This window comes from Euprymna scolopes, chromosome 42, assembly GCF_053919585.1.
Source record: "Euprymna scolopes isolate OS-2025 chromosome 42, ASM5391958v1, whole genome shotgun sequence".
Lineage (NCBI taxonomy): Eukaryota > Metazoa > Mollusca > Cephalopoda > Sepiida > Sepiolidae > Euprymna > Euprymna scolopes.
The window spans coordinates 66,095,259-66,110,742 of record NC_136523.1 but is presented as its reverse complement, the minus strand read 5'-3'; the positions used below and the strand labels follow the sequence as shown (position 1 = coordinate 66,110,742).

The 15,484-nt window shown below is 32.7% G+C and overlaps 1 protein-coding gene across 1 annotated transcript; it reads left to right on the top strand.

The window, feature by feature from the left end:
• Positions 1 to 297: 297 nt before the first annotated feature.
• On the top strand, positions 298 to 8,302 carry LOC145267193 (zinc finger MYM-type protein 5-like). The gene is made up of 2 exons (XM_080123257.1): positions 298 to 879; positions 8,297 to 8,302. Exons 1-2 carry the CDS (start codon positions 298 to 300, stop codon positions 8,300 to 8,302), a joined length of 588 nt encoding a protein of 195 aa, XP_079979383.1.
• Positions 8,303 to 15,484: the final 7,182 nt, after the last annotated feature.

Genomic DNA, 15,484 nt, shown 5'->3' with positions numbered 1-15,484 from the left:
CGGGTCTCGCTCTCTAAGTATATATGTATTTTTAGGGAAAGGCATCTAAGATTTTATGGAGGGGTATCTCACCTTTTGTGGTACTATTACGGAACAACACAAAAGGTGCTTATGCAGAGAAATAACGTGCTATTTTTTAAAATAGTATTTAAATTTTTTTTTCAGAATATTTACGTGAATTTTAAAATGAAGGAGAGTGGTGCGGCATTCCGTAAAAAGCGAAAAATAAAAGAAGAGGAAGAAAACAAGAATAAAGGCACGCTGTTGAAATTCATCAAAAAGACTTCTATGGCGCAAATGGCGGAAACGAAAGTCGAAAATCTTGCTGAAACCGAAGATGAAGTTAACGTTGATACTGTTACTTCGGAAGTCGATATTGCCCGCGTTGATACATCAACAACTGCCAATGATGGTGCGCGTGAAGTTGAAGAATTGGAAAGGCAATCACTGGTTGTCGCGACCGATTTTACAGATGTTGGTCTATGGCCTATTGAGATTAGTCATGAAATTCGCGCTATGCTTGTTCGGCAGGGATCTGCCGCTGTGCAGCACCTTGATCATGAATTCAAGGAAATAGTGCGACCAGGGACAAAAACAAAAGGCGACGTTAGAAAGCTAACAAAAAACTGGTTCTATCAGGTATTGCGGAACGGTGAGAAAAGTTTGCGAACTTGGATGGTGTATTCTCCTGCCAGAGAAGCCTTATTTTGCTTCTGCTGCAGACTATTTTCAATTGGACTCTCGAGTTTTTCTGCTGATGTGGGTTTCAAGAATTGTTGGAAATTAAATCCAAAAGTACATGAACATGAAGCAAGCACATCTCATGCTCAGGCGTTTCTTGACTGGAAAGAGCTAGAGATCCGACTTGCTGAAGGAAAGGTAGTTGATAAAGTTGAGCAAAATATCATTGAGAAAGAAACAAAGAAGTGGCGAGAAATCCTAGCTAGATTGCTGGACATTATCAGATTTCTCGCCAAGCAGAATCTGGCGCTACGAGGTCACCGGGAAGACATCCATAATGATGAAAGGGGTCAAGAAAAGAAAGGAAATTTCTTGGAATTGGTAAATCTATTGGCTAAATATGACCCTGTACTCCGTGAACATTTGGTTAAAGTTGACCTAGGGAAGAAATTCACTATTTCTTATCTGTCACCAGAAATTCAAAATGAGTTTGTGAGCATTTTAGCAAAGCAGGTCAGAAAGAAAATTATCGATCAGATAAAGAAAAGCAAGTATTTTTGTATAATTTTTGATAGTACTCCCGATGTATCTCACAAGGACCAGATGAGTGAGGTGTTGCGCTACGTGAAAGTTGACAGAAATGAAGTGACGGTGGAGGAGTCGTTTCTCCGCTTCATCGAAACAAAGGGTAAAAGCGCGGAGGACATTTCTGAACTCATTTTGAGAGAATTGGAGAATGATGAGATACAGATTGGTGACTGTATTGGCCAGGCATTTGACAATGCCGCTGTTATGGCAGGTCACCGATCGGGTGTGCAGAAACGAATCTCTGAAATCAATCCAAAAGCTCTATTTGTGCCATGCACAAACCATTCACTAAATCTGGCTTGTGTACATGCAGCTTCAGTAGCGGTTCACTTTGTTACATTTTTTGGCACACTGGACCGGTTATTCTCGTTCTTTTCTGCATCTACATATCGCTGGGACGTCTTGATTCAGTTGACCGGTCTAAGTATCAAACGGACTGTGGATACTAGATGGAGTAGTCGAGCAGATACTGTAGATGTTGTGATAAAAAATATATTGGAAGTCGTCATTGCCCTGGAACAGCTCACAGAAGAAGGAGAAAATGCAACCACAAGATCAGATGCATCTTTAATTCTCAACTCGGTACTATCGTTTCCGTTTCTTTTATTTCTGAACCTTTGGAAAACTATTCTCCCAGAAATCAATGATGCCCAGAAATATCTTTAAAAAAATCTGCAACAAAGTTCTGTCAGGCTGACGGCGTTGAAAGATTTCCTTTTTCAGAATAGAGAAAAGATAGTGGACACTGCAATAGACGAGTCAAAAACACTCTGCTCTGAAATGGGATGGAGCGTCATATTCGCAAAAAGAAACGAATGGATGGTGAAGGATTGACTGATGCAGCGCTGAGTTTTGATACTGAGTTGAGACGGGAAATGCTGTCTGTCATAGACAGATTGACTGAAGAAATATCTTGCAGATTTCAACAAGTTCACAATCTTGCAAATAAATACGCTTTTCTTATACCGTCAAATCTGCTTGATGATTATTATGATTGTCAGCTTGGTGGATTTGACGAAGATATAGAAAAAGAGAAATTCTTTGCTGAAAGGAAGAGGTTACAGTATGTTGTAAAAGCTTCAGAAAAAGACAAAATCGATGGACCTCTTGAACTTTTGAACTTTATACAAAGATACCAACTTGGGGATTCCGTCCCTAATATTGTGATCTTGCTGAGAATTTTCCTCACCAGAGCTATTAGCGTTGCTAGCTGTGAGCGCTCTTTCTCAAAACTGAAGCTCATAAAAAACTACCTTAGATCAGCAATGAGCCAGACAAGACTTACAGACTTGGCAATCCTCTCAATAGAGAGGGAACTTGTCGAGGAAGTGAATTTTGATAGAGTCATTGATAACTTTGCCGAAAAAAAGGCGCGAAAAATCTGTTTGTAAATTTTCAACCGACTTGATGCCTTGCGACAGTTCTCTCACAAAAAATAAATTTATAGCCTTATTTGCCATTCATAAATACATTTATTTAAAATATATTAAAACTATTTTTAAAAGAGTTGAAACGTTAACAAAAACAAATTTCTGAAAACCGAGCGATTACACACACGGATTTAAAAAAGCACCGATACAAGACGTTTTTTTCTCTTCGGAGGGCTCGACCTCTTAATAATAACATTATGAAGACAAAGAAAAGAAAACTACATCGGACTATTCTCTCCTTGATACATCCATGATATTTGGCGAAAATTCGGACTTTAACAACAACGACAAAAAAGTAAATAAAAATGATTTTATCATTTCATAACATTTTCAGGTTTTCAAATGTTCTCATTTAAATTTATTATTATATTTGCTTGTGTAGCTAATTCATTTAATTTAACATTTTTTTTATAATTTGAATTATAAGTTTTTGTTTTGAAAAAATATTTGGTTTCTTTTATTTGCGTACCCAGTCTTTATTTTATTAGTGGTTCAGAGGCTAGGGAATGAGGGTGGAGAGTTGTGTTTCGATTTCGATTCTAGCTCATGGCACCCAAGTCATATATTATTATTGAAAAGAAATTTCAATTATTATTACAATAATATTCAATTATTATTGAAAAGAAATTGTTAAATTAACTGGCTACGTATACAATTACGTAGCCAGTTAATTTAATTTAACAATTTCCTTTCAATAATAATAAGTATGTAAACATTAATCTGAAGGGAATTGTGTGAACATTAATCTGAAGAAAATTATATAATTGTTTTGAAAAATCTTTGGTCTTCTTTGACGAGTACTGTAATACGATGAAAATCTAGGACTAATAGCTGCAGTCTAACATTAGTTCCATGAAAATAAATATTTTGAGGGCTTTTGGAATTTTGAAGGTTAACAGATTATCAAATGCGGGGGGGGGGCAAATCTTACGATCGCCGCGGGCTGCAAAGACTGTTGCTGTTTAATTTTTCAACATTTTTCAGAACATGTAAATCAACTGCTTTCTTTGAAAGGTTACATAGAGAATTTATGCAATTTAAAAAAATTGTTTTACAAATAAAATAAATTTACATCGTATTTTGAGGTTATTCTCATTTTAGTTTTAGTGATAATTTAAAAATAATAAATATTTATAATTAGTACCAATAATGAAAAATTAAATTAAAATTTAAAAGAATCGGTTTTGGAATCGTAAAATAGGGACACATTTTTCCGATTCCGATACCTCCAATACTTCAGATTTTTACAAACTTTCGGTATAAAATTTCAGATTTTTTGTTAGCTTATATATATTTTTTCTATTTTCTATTTTTATCCTCTCAAAATGCCGCCCCTGACATGTGCTGCTCGTAAATAAGAGACACATTTTTCTGATTCTGATACCTCAAAAATTTCCGATTTTTTACATTTTCAGTATAAAATGTCAGATTTTTTGTTAGATTTTGTTTATTTTTATTTATTTTTTTCTACTTTCTATTTTTACTCTCTCAAAATGCCGCCCCCTGACATATGCCGCTCGCAAAATAGAGACACCTTTTTGCGATTCCAATAACAACAAAAGTTCCCATTTTTTACAACCTTTTCGATATAAAATTTCAGATTTTTTTTAGCATTTTTTTCGATTTTACCCTTTTACCATCTCAAAATGCCGCCCCCATGCCGCCCTCTGACGCTCAGAAAATAGGGACACATTTTTTCTGATTCCGATACTTGGGGGGTATCGGAATCAGAAAAAATGTGTCCCTATTTTCTATAATTCCGATTTTTTACAACCTTTTTGGTATAAAATTTCATATTTTTTGTTAGCTTTTGTTTATTTTTATTTATTTATTTATTCTACTTTCTATTTTAACTCTCTCAAAATGCCGCCCCCTGACATATGCCGCTCGCAAAATAGAGACACCTTTTTGCGATTCCCATTTTTTACAACCTTTTCGATATAAAATTTCAGATTTTTTGTTAGCATTTTTTTCGATTTTCCCCTTTTACCATCTCAAAATGCCGCCCCCATGCCGCTCCCTCTGACGCTCAGAAAATAGGGACACATTTTTTCTGATTCCGATACCCCCCAAAATTCCGATTTTTTTACAACCTTTTTGGTATAAAATTTCATATTTTTTGTTAACTTTTGTTTATTTTTATTTTTCTACTTTCTATTTTTACAAAATGTAATCGGGTATTTAATATGTAATGATTGCCTAATCTATTCAGGGAAGCCATGTTTGTTTTAATCTCTGGAGCTTTTTTTTTTTAATGAAGTTTGTTCATTCCGGAGTGACCGATAATTTAGTTGTCAGCCAATGAAATTTTGAGAAATGTGCGGAGGGAGAAATCATTATTCTGGGAGGATGGAAAAAAAGAAAAATAATTGTATGTGTGTAAGTGCATGGGGCAGAAAATTAGGGCGAACCCTCATATATGACCCTAATGCAGAACACCTCCTGGTAGCAGGAGTAATACTGTTGCAATATTTTGGATTCTAATGGGGTATGATCCCACACAGTCGGACGATTCTATTTATAAAGGATGCTGCTAAGAACTGACGAATCAAATTAATTCACGTTCTGCTACCAACCAATCAGAAACCGGAATTGCTTCATAAATATTAAACCTTTTCTGGAGCAATTTCCAGCCTATATACGCAACAGGTGCTTTAACTATCTAAAACTCCATATGAATCTTTCTGCGGTAAAAAAAAAACAAATTTAAGCAGAATGCATATATTTGGTTCAACTTGCTTCGCATATATAGAGAAAGAGTAAATTGAATATTAAAGCCGACAGAGATATATTTCTTGGATGCGATAAAACAGTCCAGCCAATTAAATATTTTTCCGAAAAAATAAAATAAAAAGAATCCGGTGTGTAAAATTCACAGACACGTTTAATTTTACAGACGAAACCCCGTCATATGAAGAGGATGAAATTATATTACCTCAAATAATTAGAACAAACGAAAACAATAAAAATGACGGAGACGAGAGTGTCCATGATGATGATGATGATAAAGTCGGAAGAAATAGAAGACGACACGATTTTTTTTTTGTGGTCGACAATATAAAAGATTATCAAATCGACTATTGCTATTCAATGGAAAATGCGCCAAAAAAAAACTTCAACGAAGCAATTAATTCAGAACATTGTGATGAATGGAAAATTGCCATGAAAAAAGAAATAGATGCCTTAACCGAAAATGATACCTATACGGTAGTGCCTCTCCCAAGAGATAAACATGTTATTTCTACCAGATGGGTCTTTACAAAAAAGAGTACAGCATCAGGCGTAGAACAGTACAAAGCAAGATTTGTTGCTAAGAGGTGCTCTCAGATTTACGGTAAAGAATACTTTTCTACGTTTTCACCGACCACAAACCTAACGACAATCAGAATGTTACTGCAAGTCGCATCACAATATGACCTAAACATCCATCAAATGGACGTAAAAAATGCTTATTTGAATGCCCCAATAGACTGTGAAATTTATATTACCCCTCCAGAGGGATTTATAATGAAAAATAAAAATAGCGTGTGGCGACTTAACAAGTCATTATATGGTCTAAAGCAGAGTGCTCAGTGTTGAAACACAGTATTTCATGATTATATTATTAAACAACAATTTAGACAATGCGCTGTAGACCTCTGTTTATATACGCAACACAAAGACGATAAACTACTGATTTTGGTTTTGTGGGTCGATGATATTTAAATCGCATCAAATTGTGACATAATGTTAACCGATGTTAAGAACAAATTAAGTAAAAGATTCAAAATGACCGATCTTGGGAAAATATCCTGGTTTCTGGGGATAGAATTTACTCAAAGCAAAGGACTTGTTACGATGACTCAATCGAGATACATCGACAAAATACTATTAAAATTTGGAATGGGAGAGTGCAAGAAACGCTCTACACCGGTCGAAAATGATATCAATAAAAATATACACACAGAATCTGAAATAATAAATGACACAAAATATCGCTGATGTATTTACGAAACCGGCGACAAGGATAGAGTTACAACGTTTTTTTTCTCAAAACTTGTTGGTGAATTCGACTGAATAATTTTTTTTCTTTAACTGCCCTGTATGTATATAGATTTCTATATATTAAAAATACAGACCAGCGAAGTTCCACTTATGAGAATGCTCTTACTTCTTTGCATGAATATCAGCGGAAAACCCTTGGGGTAATGTTCAGAGTATATAGATTTCTATATATCAAAAAAAAAAAATAGTCCTGGACAAGACGTTAAACTGTACCCATTTTATTTGTATTAACACTTTAACCTATACTAATGCGTAACTAATACTTTTGCTTAAAAAAAAAAACTTTGTAATTTTCCTTTTTGACATTTGAACACAATTAAAAATGGCGTCTTTTTTAATGCTAAAATTCTAAGATCCAAATGATTTCTAATTTTTGTTATGCCTAAGTAAATATAAAAATATATATTCATTTTTGAGCAGAACACAAAGGACTTCCCCATTATAAAAAATAGGGAGGATGTTGCAATATTTTGGATTCTAATGGGGTATGATCCCACACAGTCGGACGATTCTATTTATGCTGCTAAGAACTGACGAATCAAATTAATTCACGTTCTGCTACCAACCAATCAGAAACCGGAATTGCTTCATAAATATTAAACCTTTTCTGGAGCAATTTCACATGTTCTTTTCCCGGGTTTCGACACGGTAAGAATATTTTGTTCTGTGGAACGGTCTACTACAAACAAGTCACCTCCCAGAACTTGTGTGTAACAGCGAACCATCTGAAACTGTTCTGAAACTTAAAATGGCTTACACTTCTAGAAATACTTTTTATTTGGAAAGAAAAATAACAGCTACTTCCATTGTATATTTTTGCGATCGTGATGATGTCGCTCCTAGAATTAAATCTAGGGTTTTATTATAACAAATGAACGTGTCTAAAACGTCGTTCTGTAGTTACATAAGACATTTGTTAATAGTGTAGACGTAATAAATGTGTATGTGGCATCTGTTGTTGTAAACCTACGGTATTTTGGTCCACAGAGGAAAAACTGCGCCGCTTTTATTATATATAAGGAAGGGATTATTATAAGCATGTTTACCTGTACATGTAGTAATTACAAGTGCTCCTATATACCTCTGTTCCCAGCCCTGAACACCATACTACCATTTTTATTCTTGCTGTTATTATTTTTTACTAGAAGTTTTCGCACAGGCCATCAAAAATTTCTCTTTGAGAACAACCTGTGATGTTCCCTGAAGTCTGAGTGGCAACAAGTCCCCCAAAATTTCCAATACTCTCCACCTCTTTCTATAACCTTTATTACAACAGCCGTTTACCATTAATTTCTCATTGGTAGAGACCATTGGTCTTCTACTGGAATTTGGGTGGCAAGAAGCCTCCTCATGGTCCTAGTCCTCTTCATACTCATCCAGTGGAGGTCTGATTAGTGCTTTCTATCCTCGGTCTTCCCATCTTCTTTAAGCCTTTATGACTACTGGGTGTGGTACCAGTTGATGCCGAAACGTTTTTTTTTTGGGGGGGGGGTAACTTACGATTATATAGTTTCAGTTTTCTCGATTCCATCTGCTGTTTCTTTGTGTTTCAGTTCTGAAACAGTTTCTATATGTCCGGTTAGTGTCCAAATTCAAGGTTTTTCTTAGTATTTCAACTGTTTCCATTATTGTTATCCATTGTATCTTCTCAGCCATTCCTCTGATTCTAATCTTTCTCATTCTTTTTTCTAATTTTTGGGGGGATTATACCTAGTTCTCCTAGTGTTTTTTCGGGTGCTTTTGTTATTAGAATCAGAATTGGGAATCATATTGGAATCGGAAATTTAAAACGGAATTGGTAATTGTGTCGGAATCAAGAAAAATGTTGTAATCGTCCCATCACAGATATACATGCATATACATACACATGTACATATATAAACATACATACACATATACATACACACACACATATATAAACATACATACACATATACATATATACACACACACACATATATAAACATACATACACCTATACATACATACACACACACATATATAAACATACATGCACATATACATATACACACACACACACATATGCATATAATGATGGCAGATCAGTTATTATTTCAGGCCTACACGTGTCACAACTTTTCCATCGCCACAGGACTATTTTTTAGACAAATTTCTGAGGGAGTATCTATACAAAGATGTTATTACAGAGTTTTATCTTTGTACGACAGCTAAGTCTCTCTCTATCGGTTCAAAATGTTGAGATCCAGCAACAAGCAAGAGCAAGATAGCCAGCAACAAGTCAAACTACAGACCATCTTAATGCAGGTACTGATCTCCTGCTTTATAGTTTTTTTTTAAATCAGATATTTGTTTCTTCTAGAGTGGTTGCCTTAACCACGACTTATGGGAGCCCTCTCCACCCCACATACGCATGCTAATAAACACATGCACTCATATAAATAGGCATACATTCACATGCACACAAACATACATACACATGTACACACACATGCACACATATCCACATGCACATACACACATAGATACACACATGTACACACGTATGCATATACACACGTACACATACATGTAGAAAATACATGAAGATGCGTTTATAATGGCACAAATCCTCAATGGTCACGATGATGATGATGAGTACGATTAAATGAATCCAACACAGACAAAAAAGAAAAACAATCCAACACACATGATTTGCAGAACCCGCCATGGTTCCTTGTGCAACCTTCAAATCAAAGATGCGTTTATAACGGCATAAATCCTCAATGGTCATGATGACGATGATGATAACAAGGGGTATGATTAAGTGAATTCAACATGAATAAAAGAGAAAAACAATCCAACTCTCAGAATGGACAGTCATCTGTTGCGGCTCTCTGTGCCACTTTCAAATTGAAGATGCGTCTATAACGGCACAAATCCCTAATGGTCATGACGACGATGGTGATGGGAATGGGTATTATTAAGTGAACTTAATACGAAAAAAAAAAGCAATCCAACACACAATTTGCAGAAGAGAAAGTCATCAGTTGCAGTTTTCTGTGCGACTCTTAAATTGAAGATGTGTTTACAATGGCATAAATCCTCATAGATATACATACATACACACACACATATATATATATATATATATATATATATATATATACAGGGTGACCAAAAAAAAAAAAGAAGCTAAATGGAGGCCATCTAGAACATATGCTGTAGAACGGAGAAAAGAAGGCCAAAGACGCTAGTGTTTTGATGTGATGTTTTGAATATAATAAACTAGTTATGACCAAAGTTTCATTTCATTTGGACAAAACACTAAGAAATGGGGCCTAATTAGAGTTGGGGTCAGTTTTTTGGGGGAGGGGTCAACCTGTATATATGTATAAATATATATATGCACATATGTGTCTCCCAGACAGACTAGTCAGATAGAGAGTGAGCTATGGTCGGGGGGGATGACCAAATGGCCAAAAGGAATTACTATATATATTTGAGAGAGTAAGAAATATCGGGTCTCAAATGAATAAATATATACAAGCCATGTGCTGGATGTATATAGAGAAATTTAGATAAAATGCAATAATCTTGTCTCCAGAAAATCTATTAAAAATACAAACTGAAGGAAACTTACCTGTTTTATCTCACAAAATAGATGTCTGAATTGTGGATCGCCCTGGGTAGCATGGCGGCTGGTATTAATGATTGATGTTGCCATCAAAAGTTTATTTTGAATAGCCATAAACAGATTAGCCGACAATCTTAGAAACAAGATGGCAGATACGAATTGAAGTGCCCATTAATTGTGTTCATTCCCAAAAGATAGATTTATTTATTTTTTACTTATGCGAAATAGCATTAGGGAAAAACTCTTGACAATGCAAATGAAGCAAGAGGAAAAGGGACTCTCCCACGTGAGTGATAGTGAAAGTGGAGGGTGAAGACGATGGTACCCTCCTATTAAGAGTAGTGGTAAGAGGTACAGATTTGAGAGAGAGAAAGAAAGAAAAAAAGAAAATTGAGAGATATGGTTTAAGCTAGAGAAAGGAAAGAGATTTAGAAGAAAAAAGAGTAGGGAAAGACAAAAGAGAAAGGGTAATCTCCAAACGATAAAGGAAGAAATGCTAATCTCAAACAGATGGTAGTTAGAATTAGGGTTCCATAAAAACATTGTGTTTTGAAATGAGAAAGAACTTCTGCTGACCATCGAAGAGGACGCACCTTGGCTTTGGGCTACTACCCGGAGCCAGATAACCTCCTCAAAATAAACTATTATAAGTTAAAAAGGTTTTCCTCCTCTGACTAAAAAACTATCTGAAAGAATATAAGTTGAAAACATTTTGCATCCGTTAAAAACCCGAAGAATACCCTGAAACATCTTATGAATAATTATTCTCGCTTATGAAAAATAATTATTTAATAAAATAAATCTGAGTTATTATTGAATTGCTTTGATTTGAAATCCCAGTTATTTACAGCGCCAACACCATAACCAAACATTCACCAAAGAAGGACTCAACCACAACGTTTGATGACGAACAGCCAGCATGCTAAAAGTATTGCCACACGAACTTAGGTATTTGTCTCCAAGATCAGTACTCAGGAGAATTAAGTTACCGGAAGTACATACGGTTGATTCCCGAACAAAATGGAAACATGACACGAAAAACGCAGCCATATATTTATTTCCAAAAGTTACTTGAGTTTTGACACTTCTTGTGTTATAACGAACCAAAAACACTAAAAAAAAAAACACTTTTTGTATTATCAAATAATAAAATAAATAGAAAATGATCACTCTTTACATATAAATATTTATATTATTTTTATATTATTTTAATAATACTTTATTTATAAAGTCCTTTTAAAATAAAATATTTTTACACTTATTATTAGAAAAATGATAGTACGATGGTAGCATGCCCCCCCACCCGCGTAAAAATTTCGCCCTACACAATGCTATTAAAGTCCGATTGATTCCAAAAATAATGCTTGCGAGTTTGTGTGAATTATTTTTAGTTTGATTATCCGCCGATAAAAGAAAACCAAAACAAAACGAACAAAGCTAGCGTCCAGGGGAAATTACTCAAACTGTTTTATAAAAATAAATCGATGCCAGTAAAAATAAATTAAATATGTTAGCAATATAAATCCAAATTAAATAGTAGACTTAAATAGAACACTAAAAAAATTCTTTCACTGTCAATAATAACTAACACACCGCAATTTAATAAAGTCGATTTCCATTAATGTAATATGAAAATGAAGTCACATCTTCATCGTGTATTTTACAAGAATTATACTATATATAGGAATGAATCAACATTAAGTCAATAGGCCTTTTGTATATATTAATCACACTGTGAAAAACAAACAAACAAATAAGCAAACAGGAATACGAATTCATATATAATGTTATACGTACTTGTACGTATATACATATACATACATATAAATATACGTATATACATATACATACCCATATACATACATATACACATACACATATACATACATATATACATATACACATATATATACCTACATACATACACATATATCCGTATATACATATAGATATACATATATACACATACGTACATATAGATGTATACATATACGTATATAAATATACATACATACACATATAGACATATATGTACATACATACATATACATGTATATACATAAATACATACATATGTATATACAAATAGACATATATGTGTATACACACACATATATATAGACATATGTATACACACACACACACATATATATATATATAAACACATATGTGTATATACACAGACATATACATAGACATATATGCATATACACACATATATATAGACATATATGTATATACACACATATATATATATAGACATATACGTATATACACACATATATATAGACATATATGTATATACACACATATATAGACATATACGTATATACACACATATATATATAGACATATATGTATATACACACATATATATAGACATATATGTATATACACACATATATATAGACATATATGTATACACACACATATATATAGACATATATGTATACACACTCATATATATAGACATATATGTATACACACACACACACACATATATAGACATATGTGTATATATACACACACACACACATATATATATAGACATATGTGTATATACACACACACACACATATATATAGACATATGTGTATATACACACACACACACACATATAGACATATGTATATACATACATATATAGACATATATGTATATACATACATATATAGACATATATGTATATACATACATATATAGACATATATGTATATACATACATATATAGACATATATGTATATACATACATATATAGACATATATGTATATACATACATATATAGACATATATGTATATACATACATATATAGACATATATGTATATACATACATATATATAGACATATATGTATATACATACATATATATAGACATATATGTATATACATACATATATATAGACATATATGTATATACATACATATATATAGACATATATGTATATACATACATATATATAGACATATGTATATACATACATATATATAGACATATGTATATACATACATATATATAGACATATATGTATATACATACATATATATATAGACATATATGTATATACATACATATATATAGAGACATATATGTATATACATACATATATATAGACATATATGTATATACATACATATATATATATATATATATATATATATAGACATATATGTATATACATACATACAGTGATGATCATATTTATTGGCACGGTAAAATAAAAGTTAAATTTTGTCTAATAAATTCTAAAAAAGGGATTAAATTAAAGAAAATAACAAAGTATATTATGTATTTTTAACTGGCCTTTCCGATGCAGCAATCGGATTTTAGAAAAAATGAATAACAAAGGAACAACAAACATAATTCCAAAAAACTCTTGATCAAAATTATTGGCACGGCTTTGTTTTTCTTTTAGTATCAGTATAATATCAATTAATTTCCGGTTTACGTGCTTTCTGAACTTTTTTATAGCCATATTATGCTTGTTTAACGCTAATTCAGTGAATAATTTTTTGCAGATAATTTTTAGATAGCGATTTATTTAAACTATTATAAGTGACTAAATTATAATTTTCAATCGCCATGGTTAAAACTAAGGAACACAGCGAAGACGTCAGGAAGCTTGTTGTAGCATGCCATACCAATGGGGAGGGCTATGATAAGATTTCAAAGAAGCTAAACCTTCCCAAATCCACTATATATATATACACACATACATACACATAGATATATATATACACACACATACATACACATATATATAGATATAGGCACCGCCAAAACTGGGGGGGGGCAGGTCAGTACTTTTTGACGGACCGTCTTTTTAAAAATCTACCAACAATCAGGTAATTATCCGATCAATACGAAATTTTCAGCGATTAAGAGAAGAATGAACTTTATAACGGTGTACTTATTTTTCATAAACGATATTTATATATATATATTTTTTTTTTTTTTTTGCTTACAACCCCCCTTGTTTTGAAGTGGGAACAAATATGCTTAAAATAATCATCTGAAACTGAACAAAACATATTGTGTTGTTGTAAGGGACAGAATTATAGATTGAAAAAAAAAATTGTTTGCATACCTTATTTTGACGTCTGAATATCAGAACTTCGATTGTCCGATTATCCCGTTTTTGAGTTTTGGAGTGTGAAATTCGGTGAATATGTTAAGTAAAATAATTAATTTAAGTTAAGCAAAACAAAAAATTTTTTTTTAAATATTTATACGAAAAAAGCCATTTTAAAATCTTTGATAAATAAATTAACAATTTTTTTTTTTAGCGAGCCGAATAATGCATGACCATTATTAAACAGGGCATGCTTTGAAGAATCGATACCAAAAAAAAAATTCGATAAATATTGTGCCCTTTGTGTTAAAAATAGCATCATTTTTTTCGATCCCGTTTGAAAACGTTTACGCCTTTCGACTACGGTGGACCAAACGCGCTGAAATAATTTTTTTTATTCTGCTTTAAATTGCCCCCCCCCCATTTTGGGGAGCCTGGCCCCCACACACATACACATTAAAAACCAAACTCATACAAATGGTCACTCATCTGGTACTGGCCAGCCTCAGCTTAATAATACATTTAAATTTTCGTCACTGAAAAATAAGTTTTTTTGGCCTGTTTGGTCTTCCATAGTTTGCTTCTTATCAAACGCAAACGTAAACAGTGTCGATCTAAACTCTAAATCGACGCGAAATAACTGGTTACATATATGAATAAGTGGAATTATTTGAAATCCAGGTACTTATATTATAATATTTTTGCATATTCTCTTAGAAAATCATCCTAAATCTTAGTTAGACAATAAATAAATAAATTATTTCAAAAACCTTTTTTTTTTTTTTTAATATTTATGTACGTTTTTTGTGCAAGACAAAAAATGTCAATTGTTAACTTTTTGGGAAAATTTAACATTTAAAATTTAATTAAAAATAGTAGAAAAAGTTTTACATTATTCTGTTTTCTATATAATAAAATTCAGGGTTTTATCTTTCTGGAAAAAAAGTTACTCAGAAATAATGGATTTTAATAAATGTAATTTCGTTTTAAAAAACAACAACAACTTGATTTTGCGGCCATTTTTGGCGGTGCCTATATAGATACATACATATATATATATATATATATATAT

Excerpts from the sequence above, each read along its gene's own strand:
- LOC145267193 (XM_080123257.1), top strand. The coding sequence starts at position 298 with ATGGCGGAAACGAAAGTCGAAAATCTTGCTGAAACCGAAGATGAAGTT.